The following is a 22,089-nucleotide window of genomic DNA, read 5'->3' on the forward strand; positions in this document are numbered from 1 at the left end:
GCGGCCGCGCGATGCCCGCCGCGACAGAGCGCCGCGAGAAGCGGCGGCGGTCGGAGCGCTCCCGCTTTGGGTCGCTGCGTACCGCGGCGCAGCCGGCCAGAGCCCGCCCGACGGGGCCGTCCTCCTCACGTTCATGTACGGTTTCATCTTTGGGGCTTTCCCGCAAGCTGTGAGGGGAAAGCGCAGGATTCGTCGAACTGACGTTCCACGCGTTGCTGTCAAAACAGATAATATCGACACGGATACTCATTAAAGCAGAGAGCACTTCCCGTTTCACAGCTCCGCGCGGCCGTCCCCGGTTCTCCCCTCCCGCACGCAGCCGCGGGGATCACCTCAGGGCCCCCCGCCCGCCGCGGGGCCCCGCGTGGGGAGGCCACGAGGCGACGGCCGAGGGCCGAAAGGGGAGCGAGGGAGGGAGAGAGGGGGGAGGGCGCGATAACGGCGCCCGACGGCGGCGCGCGGCGCCCCGCGGCCACGTGCTCGGCGCCAGCCCACGTGCGGCCGGGTCTCGCGGGCGGGCGGCGGGCGCGCGCGTGGCTGGGCCGCGCGCGGGGTCTCCGGTGGGAGCGGCGCGTGCCCCCGGCGGGGCGGGCGGGGGCGGACCGGGGGAAGAGAGGCCCGCTCCTCCCCGCCCCCCTCTCCCACCCCCGCCCCCCCCGCCTCTGCCCCTGCCCCGGGGCGGCGGGTGGCGCTGGCCGCGGCGGCTCGGGGCTCAGTGTCCTTGTGCGGAAATGACACACGGTCCCGTCACGTCACGCGAGAGCGCAGCGCGCGGACCCTCGCACACAAAGAGCGGGGGGGGAGAGGCGGGCACCAGCGGCGGCCGCTCCAGCCGCCCCCGCCGTCCCGGGGCCCCCGCGCCCCCTCGCCGCGCCTCGGTAAGTGCCGCCGCCGCAGCCGGGCGGGAAGGGGGATACGGGGAGCGGGGAGGGGACGGTGGGAGGCCCGGGGAGGGGGTGAAGCGGCCCCTCGCCCCGCCGCGGCCGGGCCCCACTCCTCGCACGGAGCGCGGCGGGCGGGGGCTCTTTGTTCGCCGCTCGCGACGGCGCCTTGGCGCACGGCGCCCGGCCGGGCCGCCTCCATCCGCGCCGCGCTGCGGGGAGCGCCGGGCTGGAGGAAGGAGAGCGGCCGCTCCACCGTCGCCTCCGCCCTCACCTCGTCTCCCCCTCCTCCCCCCCCCGCGCGCACCGGCCACATAGATCCGCCCGGGCAGGGTTCGGACCGGAAGCGCCAACCGCCGCCGCAGCCCGGGCTCGCGGGTCTGACCGCGGAAGCGGCCGCGGCCGCCGCGTGCGGGGTGTGCGGGGCGGCCTCGCCGCAGCCTCCGCCTCGGGGCGGGGCCGCGCCGCTCCCACGTGGCGACCGCCGCCTCCCCGCCGGCACCGCGGCGGCACCGGCCGGGAACCGGGCGGGCTGGGGGCGGCCGCGGGGAACGCAGCGGACCCCGGCGGGTGGGGGGTCGTCCCCGTGCCCTCGGTGGAGGGTCGGATCGGACGTGCCGTGCGGGGCCTGCTGGCGCCGTGCCCCGCTGCAGGTTGGCTCCGACGGAGCCTTGAGCATCCCGTTCTCCTGCGCCGGGTGGCGAAGGAGGTTTCCGAACTGTCCTCGGCCCGGGGGTTGTATTGCCCGTTAAGGGTAAAGCTTCTCTTAAAATTGTCCTTTTCGTGGTTTCTGAACTTGCGGTACGTGCAGTTGTGGTTGCCACGCGTTCGTGTTGTTGGAATATTGTTTTTGAGTACTGGGGCATCAATAATAGATTCCAAACCTCCATTTTGGGGTCACCGGCAGCACCCTGTTGTCACCAAATTGATGGAATAGAAAACATCTGCTTCAAGTACGCTCCCGTATTCCCTGTTTGCATTTTGCTCGTTGTTCGGATAACAGATGTAAGAGTCCTGTTTCATAGGAGCCTGTAGGGATGCTGCTCCAGCAGGGGGTTGGGCTGTGTGATCCCCAAAGGGCCCTTCCCACCCCCACGGCCCTGTAATTCTGTGAAATCATAAACATTTTCAGTTCAGGTGGCTTTGGGCATCGGAGTTGTTTCTTCAACCTGCTGCTCAAGCAACTTCCTGTGCTTTTCCATAATTCTTTTCAGAAAGATGTAGTAATTTATAAGGAAACCTGACTGAACGTATGCAAAGTGCAGCTCAGAACAAGAAATACAGAGTGCTTTATCTTCCTTTCTTTCTGCTTTCTGTCTGTGATGGTGGTTTTAGGAGTAACTTTTAACATGATTTATGCAGATGTTTGAGGTAGCGGTGTACTGGCAGCGAGCTGCAGCTATTTGCTTATTCTCCAAACATGCAAATGAGTGTGGTGATGAGGTTTTCAATAATAGGAGAATACTTAAAGAGGAAATTAAAATATTAATGAAAATGCCAAAAAGCCCGGAGTAAAATACTTGTGTTGTTGTTGTTTGAAAAGGTGGAGAAATTTCTGCCTTGTTTAAACTTAAATTGCTGACCTGTTGAACAGAAAGCAAGCGCCGGAAAATTTTTGGAGTGTTGTTTCCGTGTAATTCTGTTAAACTGAATTTGAGTGGTGGCGTTTTGTTTGTTTGATTTATAAATGGGAAGAATCAGATGCACGCCAAGAATGATTGTAGCATGTAGACGCTTTCACACTGAACCCAGCGCTGCAGGCAGGAAGCGAAAGTTCTGAACGACGTGGCCAAAGCCAGAGGTCCGTAGGGTTGCTCCAGCAGAAGAGCTGCTTGGTGAGCAGCGTGCCTGAGCGGGAGGCAGCTCCTGGGTCACCTGAGCCAGAGGTGAGGCTTCCGAAGCCCTTGTCCTTTCAGAGAGCTACCCTGACCTCATCCTTCTGAAACATCACGAAGGACAGTGTGTTCACTGTCATCGGATAGTTAGAACCACAATGAGCTGGATGGAACCGCATCCAGCCAGCTGCTTCCTACCTCGTGGTCTCCTCTGAGGGAGGATCAGAACAGCCCCGATTGGAAGGGACCTCAGAAGTTCAGCAGGCCCAGCCTTCCTTGGAGAAGGGAGCCTAGGTGAGATGATCCAGCACTGTCTACCTGACTTGAAAAGCACGAGTGATGGTGACTACCGTGGCACTTGGGAGCTTGTTCCAGAGATCAGTTGTTCTCACTGTAAAACATTTCTTTCTTACATCAAGGTGAAACCTGTCCTGGTACAGCTCGTATCCACTGCCCCTCATCCTCTCCGTGTGGTTCCTTGTGAAAGTAGATCTTCTGTCTTCTTTGTGGCCACCTGTTAAGTACTGGGATGCCCCCCTGAGCCTTCTGTTCCCAAGTTCAAAAGAGCCTAAAACTCCTTCAGTCTTTCCTCTTGCAGCAGCTTCTCCAGCCCCTTGAAAACCTTTGTAGCATTCCTTTGAACTCTGCATTCTGTCCTTTTTTTTTTTTTTTTTCTGAGTTTTTGCATTGCTTTATCCAACACATGCTTTACGTGAAGTACAGACCCAGAGACAGGGAACAGGACCTCGGACCCTTTATTGTCTGAGAAGTCTCTTAACTAATAAACTGTCCTTGGTTGGCTTTGGATAAACCACACGGTCGTTATGTGGCATTGACTTGATCAAGTGCTGATGCAGTGAGGCCAGCTGCTTTTTCTCTGTTAAATAACAGCAGTTCTGTGTACTCAACTTGTGAAATGTAGCCAATGTTACCTCCTTACAATATCAGCTCCTTAGCTAGTGTTACATCTCTCACTGCATGCTGAAAGCAAGGCAGTTGAACAAATTCTTTAAATATGCTTTTATACACATTCTTAATGTGACTAGCAAACACCTGTCCTATCTTTTGACCAAAAAGTAAATAACAGTTCACCTCTTTGGTTGTAAACAAAACTCAAGTAGTTCTCATTAAAGCCTGTGACTTTTATGCATGAAGCAATGTACCACCATGAGGCATTAGAAGGAATAAACGTCTCATAATACACAATGTCTAAAAAAAAAATGATGTTAAGTTATAGGTAACGTATCAGTAATGAAGACTTGGAGGCAAACCTCCAACCTACGTGGAGATATTAAAATATTTAGTAAGATTGTGTGTTTTTGAGAAGCAACATCTACACACTGGCCATGCAATATAGAAGTGAACAATACAGTGTTTTGCAAACGATTGAATTAGTGAACAACTAACTTCTATAAAACTGGAAATGGTAATTATTATTTTAGTTAAGATAATCATTTTAATTTGTAATCATAATTTTCCTGTGTTATAAAATCAGAATTACATGCAGTATCTGTGCACTTTTGTACTGTCTTTCATGGTTTTTATGCTTTTTTTTTTTCCTGGTTATAAGGGCTTTGATTGTGTATGGATGTTTAATGAGTAATAAGTTGTTTTTTAGTTAAAAATGATTGAACAGCAGCATTTTTTTAATTTTTTAAGTCAGAACTTAAAGGTGATCAATCTGGCTTTCTTTAAGAGTGATTGCAAGGGCGGAGAATTGGCTTGGTCTTCTGTTACCAGCAAGGTCTTTTCTCTTTGCATTCTGGTTTTTGTAAGGGTTGTAAACATAAGACAGAAAAAAAAAAAAAAAAAAAAAATACTGCAAGACCAACAAATTAGTAATTTTTAGGTATAAATTGGAGGAGGTTAAGCTTATGTTGTACAAATCAGGTAGCCCTCTGTGATAGATGGGATACATGGCGTAGATGAGTGGACAGTGAGGTGGATTGAAAACTGACTGACTGAGCTCAGAGGGTTGTGATCAGCAGTGCAAAATCTGTTTAGAGACATGCAACTAGTGGTGTTCTCCAGAGGCCAGTACTGGGTCAGGTATTGTTTGATGTCCTCATCAGTGACCCAGATGAAGGGATGGAGTCCACTCTCAGCAAGTTTGCTGATGATACGAAGCTGCGAGGGGTGGCTGACACACCAGAAGGCTGTGCTGCCATCCAGTGAGACCTAGACAGGCTGGAGAGATGGGCAGAGAGAAACCTGATGAAGTTTGACAAGAGCAAGTGTAGAGTCCTACAAATGGAGAGGACCAGCTGCATGCATCTGTACAGGTTAGAGGCTGACCTGCTGGAGAGGAGCTCTGCAGAGAAGGACCTGGGTGTCCTGGTGGATGACAGGCTGGCCATGAGCCAGCAGTGTGCCCTGGTGGCCAAGAAGGCCAATGGGATCCTGGAGGTCAAGGGAGCTGATCCTCCCCCTCTACTCTGCCCTGGTGAGGCTGCATGTGGAGCAGTGTGTACAGGAGCCCAAGAAAGACAGGGAACAGGGAGAGGGAGAGGGAGAGAGTGAAGGGCTACAAAGATGATGAAGGGCCTGGAGCATCTCGCTTGTGAGGAAAGGCTGAGAGATGTGGGACTGCTCAGCCTGGAGAAGACTGAGAGGGGATCTTATCAGTGATTATAAATATCTAAAGGAAGGGTTTCAAATGGATGGGGGTCAGGCTCCTTTTGGTGACGCCAAGTGACCAGGGGTAGTGGGCACAAACTGAAATACAGGAAGTTCTATATGAACATGAGGAAAAACTTTACTTTGAGAGTGATGGAGCACTGGAATAGGCTGCCCAGAGAGATCTTCTTTGGTGATTTTAAAAACTTGCCTGGACACTTTTCTCTGCAAGCTACTGTAGGTTGCAGCTTTAGTAGGGGGTTATCCTAGATGGTCTCCAGTGATCCCTTCCAACCCCTATGATTCTGTAATTCTGTGTTATCAGTTGGATGTTACCAAATGGAGTCATGTGCCTAAGTGATGTGAGTGGAATTAGATAAAGTTCTTTTCCTTTATTGAATTGTCCCTTTCTCTTAGCTAATCTGATGAGGACAGGGTCTGTGGAAGGGAGATCTGGCTGATAGTGGCAGCCAAGGCATGCTGGAACCCTGGGACATTCCCTTCTTTGCTTACTTCCTCATGCCAAAACTTGCCTTCCAGCCTGCCCTCCTGTGTGTCCATCACCTGGTGATGAGGCTAGTTGTCAGGGATCTGGGGACCTAAGTCTTGTCTCCAGTGTGAAATCAGTAGCAGGAAAATAAAAAAATCTCCCGAATACCTCTTTAACCATTGTGCCACTGTTAAGTGAAATGCCTTGTGCTCATTTGTGGCTGTCCTCCATGAGAGTGCTGAAGTACCAAAGTCTTTCTATTGAATATCTACTCTATTGAGCAGAGTAATTCCTCATGCAGGGCTCTTAGGGTTTTGTGTATATGCTCCACCAGAAACTTGATGTCTAGAAGCTGTAAGAAGGAGGGAAAATTTAGGTTGGATGTGAGAAGGAAGTTCTTTACAGAGAAAGTGATGAGGTGGTGGAACAGGCTGCCCAGAGAGGCTGTGGGTGCCCCGTCCCTGGAGGTGTTCAAGGCCAGACTGGATGGGGCCCTGGGCAACCTGGTCTAGTATTAAATGGGGAGGTTGTTGGCTTTGCTGTGGCAGGGAGTTGGAGCTTCATGATCCTTGAGATCCCTTCTAACGCGGGCCGCTGTGTGATTCTGGTAGCTGAGTGGGATTTCTGGATCTTGGTGCAAGTCTCGAGATTGCATATAAAATACTTAGACTAATGTCTAGAGTTTGAGTGTAATGCATGTTTATTTGTTTGATGTAGCTTGAACTTGCAGCAGGAGGGCATGATACATGATTCAATAGATGTGTATTGAATCAGTTCTCTGCAAATAAGCTCATCATATATTAGGATGAAATGAATAGTTTTGTCTTTATCTGATTGCAAATTGAGATATTCACATTTCTTAGAAAAACAAAGCTGTCACCACCTTAAGAAGAGTCCTCTAAGGTTCATCTTTTTTAACTGTTTCAAAAGTCTAGAGGACTGAGCTGAAAGGAGTGCTTATGTCTTCCAGGGTGAGGGCTGAAGTTGTACAGATCCATGACACCCAGTTGTGCTTGGTACAAGCATCTCTGCAGCTATATATAATAGCTATCAAAACAGTTTAGATAGAAAAGATTTCCTTTCAGGATAACTTTTTGCTCTTGTTGCATCCCATGTTCCTCTTCTCCAGCCTTTTTATTTGCACAGTCTGGACCAGAATGATGCCTTTCCTACTGAAGAAACAATTGTTATTCCCGTACGCTCTGCAAACAGCATTGCGGAGAGCGTGAAGCACCCAGCCAGACTGATGCTAGCCGTGCCTGGGCAGGCACACGTACCTGCACATGGACTTGCCCCATATGGCTCCTGGCCTATAGCAGCAGTGCTGCTTTACTTGCTGTCTTCACACCCCTTGCTCACAGTTCAACTGCAACCTACATTTGAAGTGAGGTGGTGGTGTGGAAGACTTTTGTGGAGTAGTTGAACCGTGCCAGTGACGTGTTGGTATCAGAGAGAGATTTCTGCTCCTCCTTCCCATACCAGACCTGACGTGTGCTTGGAGCCAGGCCTGGTTGCTTGCCTTACCCACTGCCTCTCTGGATTAGAAGAAAAGCAACCCATCAAAAAAAAAAAAGAAAGAAATTGTTTTATGTTAGTTTATGAAGCTGAAGAAGCTCAGTGGAGGATGAGGTGAGCAGCCATGCCTGACGGGAAGCAGGTGGGGCTGTGTGGCAGGAAATTACAGGGGCAGCTGACTGCTCACTTTCAATAGAAGCTGCTGTCTGTGGTTAATTTTCTCGTAATGCCCATGTTCTTACAAATATCATAACAGAGGAAACCAGATAAGGAGAGAGAGATTACTAGGGCTCCCAAGAAGGAACAGTTTGGAGCTCACGCTTTGTTTGATATCTGAGAGCTCAAGCATAAGTCTAGTCATTGAGTCTGATGTTCTTTTTACTATCTGCTTTTAATTGTATTCTGGCAGTTTTCAGATCAAAAGGTAATTTAAAACTAAGTTACAGCACTGTGTTTCAAACGCGTGGGACAAAATGTTCGGACTCAACATTATTTGACCCGAACTGGGGATTGCTTGGCCTGCTTGATATTTAGAAAGTTAACTGTTAACCAGGGTGTGCGCTTTGATTCAGTTTTTACTTCTTTTCCAGTTTTAAATAGTGATCATTCAGATTCTTGTTTATCTCCTACATCCAATTTGCTAGTATTTTCCTAGAGAAGTTCTCCTAACACAATCTCCTGTTTGAATAGCAGTTACAGTCACATTTAGAAGAAAAAAATCATTCTGTATATCCTCTCCTTAATATGTTGCATCATTCCCCCCAGCACTGCCTTTACATTCTTCTGTCCTGGCTCCGTGTTTACCAGCATACCAGCTGTTAGTGCTCTGCTCTAACAGAGCGGTCCAGGATTGGGCTGGGAAGCTCCAGCACTTTGATTTCCGTTACAGAATGCTCTGCTGCAGTGCTATCAGTGTGTTTGCTTGCTCTCACCTCTGGCCCTGGCAAAAACATTGTGTCACAGCTCATGTCCCTTAAAGCTAAGCCTATTGCAGTGAACTAAGGAAAAAGAAAGGTCTGGAAACTGAATGTCAGCGTATCTGGGACACTGGGGCAAATACAGATGTTTAGTATGATGTGCTCTTCTTCAAGTCCCACATAGCTTACTGATGAAGTACAGTAATATTAAGTATGCCGTCTTAGGATTTTTTATAAGGAACTGTAGTGGCTGTCTAATTTCACAAATGCTGTTGAGTTATTAAGACTGGGTATTAATCCTCACTAGTTCTTACCAGGTGGTTTAGCAGGTGGTGTGGGTCACGTGTATTTCGTGCTGTTTCGTCTCTGCAGAGTTTGCTGAAGTGTGAGCACGGTGATTTTAGTACTGTTAAGCTGGTGTGAGTTATATGTGGATCAACTCAAACACAAGTTCTGAAATTATGGTAAAAGCAGCAGCTAGCTAAAGAGTTTATAGTGCAGCTCACTGAGGTATATGTTTTTCTGGTGATGAGATAAAGACATTGTCTTCTTAAGGATGCTTTCTACAGGGCTACATACAAGGGCCATGCTGAGGATGAGTGTATCAGAAGATGCTATGCTTAAAAAGTTGCCTAAGATGAGCAGATTATAACTCCATGCATCTCTTGTTTGGATGTGTGTGTGCCACCCGTTGCCTTACAATCGTACAAAACCTTACTCTGAGTGTGATCCCATGCTTACCATTATCAGTCATCAGTTGGTGACTGAAATGCCTAGCGGTGCAATGTTCAAGTGTTTGCACAATTTTTTAACAATATTGTGAGATTATATAAGAAAAAAAAAGTTTCAGTGCTTTGAAAGTAAGGTGAAGATTATTTTTTGTTCTCAATCAGACTCTTGTCCCTCTCCACTCCAGTTTCTTTTTAGATTTCTTTATAATTCCCTCTCATGGGCTGTACATAAGCTTTTGATGGGCTGTTTGCTTTATTCACTTGCTCCCTCAGTTAAGGGATATGCAGAAAAGGTTGAAAGACAGCCATATTAAAAAGGAGCCTGATTGAGGAAAATGTAAAGTAATTATAATCGGGCCAATTAAACATGAGGCTACAGTAGGTGATCATGAGAGATGTGTGACAGCTCTTCAGTCAGTGGTTTACAAGTCAAGGGTGTCACGTTGCAGCTGTGTGCCTCCTAAGGGCAGTGAGATCTGATTAGGTTGTTTGCTTTGTAGATCTCCAAAGGCTTTAGAGTATCTTTCAGGAACACATCCACAGACTGATGCTTATCCCAAGTCATTTGCCAAATTAGTTCCTAAGGAGACAGAAATACAACTGAGTCTTCCGTATGATCTTTAAGGTGCCTCCCTACCCAAGCCATTCTATGATATGGGAAATAATGCTGAAATTATGTTGGGATGTTATGGATTATTTGTTTATCCTTACAAAGAAACCCGGCAACATTCTTACGTTATTAGAGGCTATTGTTTTACAGTAGGAAGAAAGGTAGTTATTGCAGGTCTGCAGATTCTCTATTCCAATTCCAATCCATAACAAGAGATCAAGGATTTTTAACTGAAGTTTTAATTGAAAACTTACTCCAACATACGTGTGTTCTGTTTTATGGTGAGTTTTCATTCTGTGACTCAGGCTTACCCACGACAACAACATAAAAGCATTTGACCGTGTGAAGATGTGGCAACTTAGTACGGGCTGAGAGAACTCAGTGCAGTTAACTTTCATTTCTGTACTGACGAGATACTTTATAAATACGAGTAAAGTAACTTCCACTTTTCTTTGTAGCAGAAAAAACACTCATCATTTTCAATATGTTCCTACTGTTGTATGTTGTCTACAGTATAGGTCGTGTGTTTACAGGTCTATAGAGGGTCGTGAAATGTATTGAAAATAGCTAGTGACTCCAAAAGTAGAGATTGGAAATTATCCGTGGGCTGTTAATGCACAATGGCAGTAAAGTAATTACAAAAACACATGTAGGTGTGTCTTGTTTCCAGAAGATGCTGATATCTGTGTTTTTGTTTTGTTCCTTAGTGAGATAGAAGATGAATTCAGCTGAAATCACTGATGACGATGAAGGTAAAAAATCATACTTTGTGTAATTTCTGATCAGGCAAAAATACTTGTTGAAATGAAAGCTTTGTAATCTGATAAAGAACGTGCTTGGATCAGGACAAACTACATTAACAGTTTCTGAAAAGCTATCTAAAATGCACCATTGTCTTTGTTATTCATTGTATTTTCTGCTCTGCATCCTTCCTTCCCCTCCAGAAAAATCTTCCTACTGTAACTTTGTTTATGCTTTAGACTCTTCTTCGGGGAAGAAACTGTCATTTACTGGATGACTGTATGGTTCCTAGCATAATAAAACCTTGACTTTGGGGTGGCCTCAGCATACACTTGTTGTGCAAGTCATTAAAAAAAATAAAAATAAAAATTGATGTTCTTCAAAACACATTTTCATGAAAAGAAACAAAACACAAAAGATTGTATTAAGGCTGTCATGGTTTTCTGGAGAGAGTGCTTTATCTTTCTAAACCTTCTCTTTTTCCAGTAAAAATTCCTAAAAAAAATATTGTGAAAGTAGAAACAGAAAATGAAGATGAAGCTCTAGACTGCTCGGTAACATCCAGATCTTCTGAGAAACACTCAGTGGATGGCGCAGTTACTTGCCTACAGGATTCCAACAAACGGAAACAGACCTCACTTGGTTGTGATGGTTCAGGGAGCCAGCAAGATGTCTTACCCAGTGTGAAGAAAAGACGCTTTACACAAGAGGTGACTTCTCTATACATGACTGTGTGATTTTTCTGTTCATATTTTATAGGCTAAATTCAGTGCTGTTATAAGCAAAAATGCAAGTCATTTAACGAGATTTGCATTAGTAATGAGTCGGAGTCAAATATGGCTTCTCTTGACCCAGTTTGCACACAAAATTTGTCTGGGCATTTCTTTAACTTGGGAGCAATTGTATCAATGACATACACTTATAGGTTAATTCATTCATTTGAAGTATACTTTTGTTGTTTTTCAGAGAACGTAGGATCAGGTAGGGGTTTGGCATAACTCGGTATGACTGATTACAGCCTCTCTCACGTCACACAGTCCTTCAGCTGGATCCTCAGTGGCAGTAGCACCAGGGCTGTAATTCTCTTCCTTCCATGACACAGATTTTGATGTTAGTGTGACATGTATAAATTTGCATATTGCTCAAAAAATAAAATCGCAGGGATGCAGAACCCTTCAGCACACCTGGAATGGCATGTACTGCAACTTCTGCAGCATCCCAGTTGTGGCAGTCCATACATTTGTCCAAACAGTGAAGGAAGTTCCAGATCTCTTCAGTTATCCCCTTTTAGTGTTTCACCTCCATAATAACCAGAGGTGTTTTCAATTAATCTTTGCTGAAACTGCACAGGTTTCTCTTTGCCCTTGTTCTTTGAGAGGGGAGAGCGTTAACCTTCTGTTCCTTTAAAAAAAAAAAAAAAAAAAAAAGTCTTCTGATCTTGGGAAAATTGTTGTAGTGCCATCCATGCTTGGCCCTTCTTTTCCTAGTACTGAAATTCTATTTCCTGAGCTCCTCTCCAGGAGTCACCTTATATTTTTGTTGTTCTCTTTGAGATTCGCAGAAGAGTCATGTTTAGTGTTGGCTTGTCATATCTCTCCTAATGCCCTCCAGAGCACTATAATGACCTCCTGTTTTTCACACTCAGCACTTCTTTAAAATAAGCTAGATTCAAATTCAACCTCTTTCGAATAACTTCAATCCTGGGGTTATATTTAGTTTATGACCTACTCTAATGCACATATCCTTTTCTGCTGTTCTGCCGCTTAGCCAGTTATCCCAAGTTGCATTTGTGCATTTCATTTCTCCTTTCTAAGCTGTGGCTCTTCATATTTGTTTTTCTTGCCTGTCATCTCTCTGACTTCTCAGAGCTCTGACTCTGTTTTTTTCTTCCGAGTGCCTGGGGTAGGTAGGTTTTAATCTTATAACAGTTTCTTTCTTTTTTTTCCCCTCTCTCTTCTACTTTTTACAATTATTTTACTTACATTCAAAATCTTAAAAGAACTACTTTCTGGTCTCTGAACTGTGCTTTCTTTGTGTTTTGCTGGTTGCTTTTAATACATTTTAAAAATTTATTTGAAATGAATTAACCTTGAATTTATTATGTCAGAAAGTGACCCAGTTACAGTGATGAAAACTCGCTCTCAGCTGACCCCAGTGAATCAGCATGTTTAGTTAAATAACCAACCAAAACCAGTCCTCAATCCTAACAACATTTTTAAAGTGTACTGCTTTTCTAGTACAAATATTTTGTTTTAGTTGATGACTTCATTAACTATTTCTGCTTAAACAGAGAACAAAGTATTTTTTAGAGTATTGTGTTTGTGTTACATTTCACATAGACGTCTATCTATAATATAATTAGAGCTGTACTTTTTCTTTTACATAATTGTACTCTCAGACTGGTGTTGATATTACTCAGTGATTTCCTGTCAGAAGACATTCACTTAAAATACATATATATATATATTCTGATTTAAAGCAGAAATCAATGTTTTCCTACATTCCTTAAAAATAATTTTATAGTAATCTCATGTAGGAGAATGTAAATTTCAAGAATTTCCACGCAAGAAGTTTCCAAGCTGAAGTATTTGATAGAATTGTTTTCTATGTTTCTTGCTTAGACATATTTATTCTTATTATTCATATGTTAGAATGTTTTGTTCTTTATTCTTATGGACATTGAGATTTTGTGTATAAAGCATGATGAAGCTCACAAATTACCTGGACTTTAACACTGAGGAGAGCAATAACTAAACAACTTTTAAAACTTCAGTTAGGACACTGAGAGGTAATGTGGAAGATTATTTCACAGTCAGTTGTGTTGGTCAGTGTTTCAAAGAATGTACAGAGTCCAACAATTTGCTATTGCAAATGTAATATAAAAAGCAGCACTAGATTATGTATATTTAATCTTACAGAAACTTTACTTTGCTTGTATTATTGATAGTACATTAAAATTGTTCGTCCTAAATCAGAGTAGCATCTTCTGAAATACGCTAATTGCCACTAAAGACTTTTCTTTAAAAATTACAGAAAAATAGTTAAAAATATATTAAATACTAACTTAATTGGAGAATGTACCCAAAGCCCTATGCTTATGCTGTGAATAGTGCTGTTTTCCAGCTGGAATCTGTCTAAAAACAGGAAAGCAAAGCAAAAGGGAAAGATGACAAGAAAGCTTCTGACATGGAGAGTGCTGAGGCGTAGGCCCCAACTTGTTGTCATTTGTTAGTCGAATGCTGAGTTTATTTCTCTACAAGGCAGATGCCCAGGTCCCTCCGGCAGTGCTGAGCTGTTGGTGGCGGAGCCCAGCCCTGCTCCTGCATGAGCACTGCCTTCCCCCAGCACACTGCATGCAGGCCTGAGGGTGCAATAAGATACTGAAGGCGTGAGTCTGTGCTGCTGGGTGCACATCCAAATCATGCTTTGTCCTGGCACTGCGCGTGAGGTGTGCACTGATCGGAGGAACCCTCACATTGCCAAGTTTTGTTGTATAATTAAACAGGGGAAAAAATGGCAGGAGCTCTTGAGGAGAACTGGCAGACTGTTGGTGACCTTGGCAAGCTATTTGGTAAAGAAGGAGCTGAATGAATCATACTCTGTATGTGAGGGAATATTTGGAATACTCTCCGTGAACAGGGATGTTATCTAAAAGGTATTCTGCTACTTAGGTAGCAGATTTCACTTTATACAAAAGAGAAAAAAAAATTCTACATTCACATCCAGGCTGGATGTGGCTCTGGGCAGCCTGGTCTAGTGGCTCGTGACCCTGCCCGTGACAAGGGGGGTTGAAACTAGATGATCTTTGTGGTCCTTTTCAATGCAGGCCATTCTATGATTCTGTGACTCTCCAGAATTGCAGCTTTGTTTTCTCCTTTGGTCTGAAATGGTAAAAAGTTTTTTTTTTAGCTCAGATTGGGGTCCCATTGGGGGACAGAGCTACCCATGGGTCCCTGTTGTCTGGGAGGATTGCCATGACCTGCCTCCAAGTGATATCTGCTTGGGAAGCTAAACTGTCAGCTGGAAGTGCCTGTGTTCCTCCACTGACAAGTACAGGGCATCTGTGCTAACCACAGCCCCATTGCGGGAGCTGGCCATGAGCTGGAAGCAGTTTGGGTGGCAGTCTGTCTGCAGATCAGCCTCCGGTGCTTCAGTGTGTTATAAGTCATGGAGATGCCGATGTAGGTGGGGTGTGTCGTACCACAAGCTGGTGGTGGTCTGCAGCTCTGGCTTCCTGCTACACCACAGCAAATGGGCTCTAAGATGAGTGGGATTGGAGGTACAGTCTTCTGAACGAAACCTGAAAGTCAGCTGTCCTAAGCACCACCGCTGCTATGGATTCTTTGAACTTTTACATTATGCTTTCATTTATCATCTGTCCATCCACACAGCCTTGACAGGTTTTCATGTGTAGGGCTGCGTGATATGAATGAGAGCAGAAACAACTCCAATTTCATTGGGTCTGCTGGTTCCTAAACTTGGAGTAGAAAACAGCTTGTTCTGTTTAAGCATGCATTGACTGCTTTAGAAATTGAAAAGTAATTAGATTCAGTTTGTCACTAAAATAGGCAGATGCCAAGTAGGAGGACACCTAGGGACCAGATTAATTTAATGACTGTTGCTGTTCTGCTTTTCAGAAAGGAACCTTAATTCTGGCTCCTCGTTGTAGAATGCGCTGGAGTCTTTGCTAGCATTTCAAATTGCTATGGTTCTCAGCTCAGACCTGAAGTCTGCATTCCATCTGTTATAATCCTTGAATGCAAATTTTGTATTTTTTTTTTTTAATCAAATTGATCTATTGTGAAACAAGCCATACCAAAATGTTTTAGTACAGTCTTTTCTAAAATCTGTGAGTGTTTTCTCACGTTTGGATTCTGTATGTTGAATTTTGATTTTGTTGTATCTACTTAACTTTATAAGAAATATCTGTGATATCCATGTGTTTGCAAAAAAAAAAGTCAACCAAAAAAAAACCCAAACCAGAACAATCCTCAGGTCTATTTAGTTACTATGAGTAGATGAAAATGTTTGCTTCAGATTTCAAAGAAGGAGGAAGAGATTGAGATGATCAAGAGCAGGAATTTCGTGAGAGTTCATTGCTGTATTTTGTATAAGTTATTTAGAAAACTGGAAATTAAACTTCTCTGCCCTTCAGAAATAAAATTGCCTTTTAAAAATTGTGATGTCAAGATAATTTTCACAGAAAGAAAAAAGTTTTTATTATTTACATTAAAGAATGTTTAATATTTTACTCATTCTTAGAACTTTTTTAAGATTTGTGCACTACTGTAAAGATAAAAAAAAATAAAGTGAAACAACTTTATAAACCTCTGACATCAGCAAGAAGAGAATAATGAGAGTTTTAGTTACAGCCTTCATGGCATTTTCAAAAGCTAACATTAGGAGAGCACTAAGAATGTTAAATGCAGGTGGTGGAAGCAGTGGCAAGGTCACAGGACGAAGAGTCAGAAAATCTAGGTTCTATTCTTGGCTCTCCTGCTGACTTGTTGCCACCCGAGTTCTCTGCAGCTCGAGATCCTCATACACATAAGCATAATGATACTTAATTTGGGAGAGTATTTAGAACTTGGTGGGAGAAGAGTGCTGCTAAGGATTATAATTTAATTTCTAGCCTGTGGAGAAAGCCATGAGCCAAGACAAAATAATAATAATAATTAAAAAAAAAAAAAAAACACAGTACTTTACTGTATTTTTGTTGTTTTATTTTACTAATGGATTTATTAATTTGATGTATGTAACACAACTGAATCTTCTAGAGACAGTTTGATCTTGCACTTTTATATAACAATGCCTGCTTAAGGGGGAAACATCTATAACTGATATTTTTAAAGCAGTTTACTAATACATATTTATTCATTCAAAGGGCTCCAATTCAAACATGAAGAACAGAGATACTGGCTCACCCACTCAGGTAAATGCAGAGCAGCCAAGCAAGAACAAGAACCCTAATATAACGTGGCTCTGTGAGGAAGAACCCTTCAGCGACATAACCACTTCATCTTACAAGAAACCCCTGTATGGCATCTCACACAAAATTACAGAGAAGAAGAATGCACCAGGAGCAGAGCAGTTTGCCTCTTATGACTTGTATGAAAAAATCAGCCCCAGCAGTCCCTCGCATCTTCGGACTTTGAATGACCAGCGCAAAAGGGACTCTGCTGCAGCCCTCGCTGCGGCGGCTGTTGCTGTCGAGTCTGACCCAAATATATATTCTTTGATACAGAAAATGTTCTTCACGCTTAACACTCTCAGTTCCAATATGACCCAGCTTCACAATAAGGTTGACCTTCTGTCTCTGGAGGTGAGCAGAATTAAAAAGCAAGTCAGTCCAGTGGAGTGTGTGGCAGATTTCAAGCCTCCCCCTGAGTACACGCTGACTTCTGCTGAGCTCAAACAACTCATGGATCAAAGCACATCAGGTGGAGACCTTGCCTGTCGCTTACTGGTACAACTCTTCCCAGAGCTCTTCAGCGATGATGAGTTCAACAGGAACTGCAGTGCATGTGGCTTTCCTAACAAGAGGAAGCTGGAGTCTCTCCATCTGCAGCTTATCCGTAGCTATGTGGAAGTCTGTTATCCTTCTGTGAAGAGTACAGCTGTGTGGCAGGTGGAGTGTTTGCCTCAACTGAATGATTTTTTCAATAGATTTTGGGCTCAAAGGGAATTGGAAAATAACCCACAGAATGTGCAGTCCTCCAGTTTTTATGAGACTGAACAGGTGGATTCCTCTCATTTTCTTGAGGATAAAGAGCAAGAAGAAGCTTTGTCCTTGGACAGGAGTAACGCCATTGCCTCAGACTACATTCTAGATGCTCAGGATCTCAATGAATTTTTAGATGAAGCTTCTTCTCCGGGGGAATTTTGTGTTTTTTTGTTACATAGACTGTTTCCAGAACTCTTTGACCACAGAAAATTAGCTGAAAGGTACAGCTGCTATGGGGACTCTGGGAAGCAACTGCTGGATCCTCATCGCCTTCAGATAATCCGTAGGTACACTGAAATTTACTTTCCAGATGTACAAGAAGAGGAAGCTTGGTTGCAGCAATGCGTTCAGCGAATAAATGAAGAACTTGAAAATGTATATATGGATGGAAGTGAATGTGATCAGCTGAGAGATGACTGTTACGACTCTTCTAGTTTACCGGATGACGTATCAATCATAAAAGTGGAAGACAGTTTTGAATATGAAAAACCAGGTAGACGCTCAAAAAAAATATGGCTTGTGCCCATTGACTTTGACAAACTTGACTTTCCCCCTCCTGATTTTGATGTCCCCGTTCCCGATTACCTGTTGAACAAAGAACAGATTAAAAACATATATGAAAGCAGTCTTTCCATAGGCAACTTTGCCTCTCGGCTGCTTGTTCTCTTGTTTCCCGAGCTGTTTACTCATGAAAACTTACGGAAGCAATACAACTGTAGCGGGTCTTTGGGCAAGAAGCAGCTTGATCCCACTAGAATTAAATTAATTCGGCATTACGTGCAGATACTGTACCCAAGGGCAAAGAATGACAGAGTGTGGATGTTGGAGTTTGTTGGGAAGCTGGATGAGAGGTGTCGGCGAAGGGACACAGAGCAACGGCGCTCGTACCAGCAGCAGCGGAAGGTCCACATGCCAGGGCCCGAGAGGAGGGAGTTCCTCAGCTATGCAATAAACCCCGAAAGGTTTCGAGAGGAGTTTGAAGGGCCACCACTGCCTCCCGAAAGGAGCAGCAAGGATTTTTGCAAGATACCACTCGATGAACTTGTTATTCCTAACCCAGACTTCCCTGTGCCTTCTCCGTATTTGCTGACTGATAAGGAGGTAAGAGAGATCGTACAGCAGAGCCTTTCTGTTGGAAACTTCGCCGCCAGGCTTCTCGTAAGACTCTTCCCAGAACTCTTTACTCCCGAAAATCTCAGACTGCAATACAACCATTCAGGTGCTTGTAACAAAAAACAGCTGGATCCTATCAGGCTGAGACTGATCCGCCATTACGTGGAAGCGGTTTACCCCGTGGAGAAAATGGAAGAAGTATGGCATTATGAATGTATACCGAGCATTGATGAAAGATGCCGGCGTCCTAACAGAAAAAAGTGCGACATACTGAAAAAAGCAAAGAAAGCAAAGAAGTGACGGGCTCTTTGAATTCCGAAGACTTTGACCACTAAATTATTGTCAGGATTATGCTTTGTTTTAGACTGAAGGGCCTGTCAAGCTGGGGCTGCTCAGCATCCGGGAGAACTAGGCACTAAGTTTGTTGCATTTTAACGTGTGTTGCATCTATGTGGGCACTGCAGCAGTGGGATGTGGCTTACTAGGTTTGTACATGGGTAAAGATCCTAAGTCATTGGTGACAGAGCTCTTAATGATTCATTAAGAGCATGGCTTTCACTGGCGCAAGTACATGTATTGAAACTCTACTATGCCATTCCCCATTTCTGCTTCCCCCCTTTTTTAACACTTTTTAATAATAAAGTTTTTTTTTTTTAAATGTGGTGTTTGTCAGGGGCAGTATTTCATTTCACCCTTATACCCAATTATGTTAGTTCATTTGGAGTTTGAAATTTAAACTTCATCGAAATCTGCAAAACTAATGCTTTCTGAAAGTGCCATATTCATTGAAATCACTGGAATGTCTGACTTTGCTTCTACAGTAATCACAGCTTTAATGTGTTTTGTTCTTACTGATACTGAGATACTGAAAATAGTACTGCCACGTCCAAGAATGGGTCAGAGTGGTGTGATTTCCATTTTTGACTGTTACTCATGTTTTGTTTCTAAAAATTCTAAGAATTGGAGTATTGAAGAGTTGAGACGTGAGCATAGACACAGTGTGAATGTTTCTTTACGTTGGCACCCCAAGCTTGATCATGCCCCTGTGAGTTTTCTTTTTTGTTCGGTGTCACGGTTGGCATGAGTGAGGGTAGCTTGTGAGAGCAGAGCCAGCAGCACAGACCCAAGCCCGCACCTGTGGAATGTATTGCTATTGCCTGCCTGCCTGCTTGCCTCTCTGTAAAACAACAGTAACTAGATAAGCAACAAGGACTTTAAAAAACTTTTAGATCTTACTGTATCAAAATGATGATTCCAAAGGTTTCCAGTATTAAGATCAAACTGCATAAATAAAAGGTACCTGCAAAGATTAGTTTTGGGATGGAATGAAGTGCTACAGGGTCCCCACGAATGAGCTGTGGTAGTGTAACTCATTCTTTGCATCAGCCTGGCACCGTCTGGATTTTTCAGATGTAGGGATATTGAGCTCGCTCACCTAGCCAAATTGATTTAGTGTAATTAGTAGCTATTTGGAGACATAATTGTATATGTATAACTTAGATTCATATGGTCAAGTTTGCATCAATAATACGTTCATATGTAACATAAGCCACCCAGAACCCACTGTGACTCTGCTATATGATTTATCACTGGAGAGCACAGCTTTAAAACAGCTTTCTTCTTTTTTAATGGTGATGTAAATGATGAGAGAGTGTCAGATATGTATTTTTGAGTCAGTAGAGTCAGCGACTGCGTACTGACCATCGCTGGAACGCCTCGGAGCAATTGTTGATGTTCTCTGTGGTCCTTTTTAATTGTTCCTAAATGGGTCATAGTATCGAATTTGAAGTCTGTTCCAGTGTAATTTTCTATTTTAGCATTTGTAAGAAAATACAAAATACTTGATATTTTTACTTCAGATTTTTAGAATTTATTGCTCTTAGAGTCATATTGATCTCTCCCTTTAAAAAGCAAAATAACATTTTTTTCCTAATGGCGAGTACTAGCAAAAGGATATTGTGTTGAACCAGGAGTAAATCATAACAGATTTGCATTTGCTCATTTTTCCCCACATGCTAGCAACATTCTTAAAGAATGTATGAAGAAAGTCATGAATGTATTAAACGATACACTGATACTGTTTGTATCCATCTAAATGTTTCCCGCTGGTTTAAATAATAGCAGACCATTCACAAGATGGATATCGGAGCTAATATGGCTAGAATAAAAAGAAAACGTTTTACCAAAGATAAAGAACTGATACCACAATGTCTGCATCTTATCTTTCATTTCAAGTGCATAAATTTAGCAAATTGAATGTGCCAGAAACTGAGACCTTCTAATGTAATTGTCTGCTACCCAGCGCCTCTGTGAAGTCTTTTACGTGCATTTGTATGGGAGATGTAAAATCACAGAAAATATCAACAACCTGTTGTGAATGCCCCACCAGATGGCGAGAAATGCAAAGTGTGGCTTTCCTTTATAATTATTTTTTCTTATCTTGATGTCATACATGTTTTACCACTAAGTGATGTTGAAGCTCCCGAAGAAGTCGATAACGTCAAACCGTTGTACCACTGGCAGGTGTTACTAGCTAGCATGTGAATTTAAGGCATACTGGGTTTTACTGTGGATGTTGTCATTTTGCAATATCTCCTGACACGTCAAAAATCAGTCCGTTTATCTTACATACTGATAAGTGAAAAAGCGATTTTCAGCTTTTAAAATGGCATTTTCAAAAGTGGGTACAGAAAGATCTTTGCTGTTTCTTCTCTTATGTCTAATGGCTGTGTACATTCCTTTGTCTCACTGTTCCCAATCTTCCATTATTTGACTGTATGCTTTGTGAAGAAAATAGAGACATACAAATAGTGACATGGGGTCACTAAAAAAAAAAAAAAGCTCCTGCAGTGCATCCGAAGTACAGCCACTTCATCCAGTCGGTCTGTCCTGTAAATAAATTAAAGGTATATTATTTTTATACAAGAGGAATGTTGTCTGGTGATTTCCTGAGTACAGTGACACGAACAGATAAGTGTTCTTTTTCCTATAGAGGCTGTAACTAAGATCTTAGCAAGTCAGACTGAAGACATAAATGGAAACTCCCTGCTTTGCTGCAGCCATTTTTTCTGCCTTTCAGATGGCTTTTGTATAAAGGAGCAAACTTGCTCCTTTCAAAATAGCAGGAAGATTGCTAGGTGTAAAGATGTCTGGAATGTACATACACTGACTTCTGACTTCCTATAGACTGGCGTTGCCTTCTGTCTATCAGGTCAGTACACCCTGCTGAGCCGAGTATTGTGTCCCTGTCAACATACAGCTTAAATATCTCACCTCCAACAGCCTCCTGAAAGGAATGTTAATACACCTCAGCTCTATATTTTTCTGCCTTTCCTAGCCTGCAGAAATTAAAACCTTTTCTTAGAAGCTCTGTAGAAGACGTAAAACAAAACATCAAAAGGGAGATCAAGCACATGTTTGTTTTCTGCCTATTAACTGCATTCAGCTGGCTTAGGTAACAAGGTTTCAAATGAGAAGGATCCTGACTTAGGAAGTCAACCACTTTGTTGTACATTACAGCCACCAAATGTTTCATGTTCTAGAAAATGTTTGCACCTGTTCTTTTTCCTGTCCTCAGGTACATATAGTACACTTATAGATACATTTTTGAGTGTCATTCGTCTCTGTGAATTGTTATTTATGTACAGCAGTGGGAAACAGAACTGCATCCTCAACGCTCTACAAAGGCACACTAATTTTATGCTGGAAGGAGCACTATTAATTCTACAGCCCCAGGAAACACAGAAAATAATGTGCAGGCTTTGTTGGTTATTTAGCTTTTGTTTCAGCGATCAAAGGGTTGTGAAAGAGCTGGAAAATGCAATGTCTGGAGCTTGCCTGTGCTGAGGTAATGGCATGGGCTGACAGGTGTTCTCACTTACGGTGCACAGTTCTGTTGATTGCATTTAAAATCTGT

General features: G+C 43.5%; 1 protein-coding gene across 6 annotated transcripts; it reads left to right on the forward strand.

The window, feature by feature from the left end:
- Positions 1–737: 737 nt before the first annotated feature.
- BEND3 (BEN domain containing 3) lies at positions 738–21,104 on the forward strand. Of its 6 annotated transcripts, none has more exons than XM_085217556.1 (4): positions 738–878; positions 10,303–10,347; positions 10,823–11,046; positions 16,221–21,104. In XM_085217556.1, exons 2-4 carry the CDS (start codon positions 10,314–10,316, stop codon positions 18,471–18,473), a joined length of 2,511 nt encoding a protein of 836 aa, XP_085073682.1. In that variant the 5' UTR covers positions 738–878; positions 10,303–10,313; the 3' UTR covers positions 18,474–21,104. The 6 variants fall into 6 exon arrangements, with proteins under 6 accessions (XP_085073682.1, XP_085073685.1, XP_085073683.1 ...); XM_085217557.1 differs by lacking the exon at positions 738–878 and adding an exon at positions 1,445–2,767; XM_085217558.1 differs by lacking the exon at positions 738–878 and adding an exon at positions 1,445–1,635.
- The last annotated feature ends 985 nt before the right edge of the window (positions 21,105–22,089 follow it).

The sequence above is a fragment of the Meleagris gallopavo genome, chromosome 2 (assembly GCF_905368555.1).
Source record: "Meleagris gallopavo chromosome 2, MGAL_WU_HG_1.1, whole genome shotgun sequence".
NCBI classification, from domain to species: Eukaryota; Metazoa; Chordata; class Aves; order Galliformes; family Phasianidae; genus Meleagris; species Meleagris gallopavo.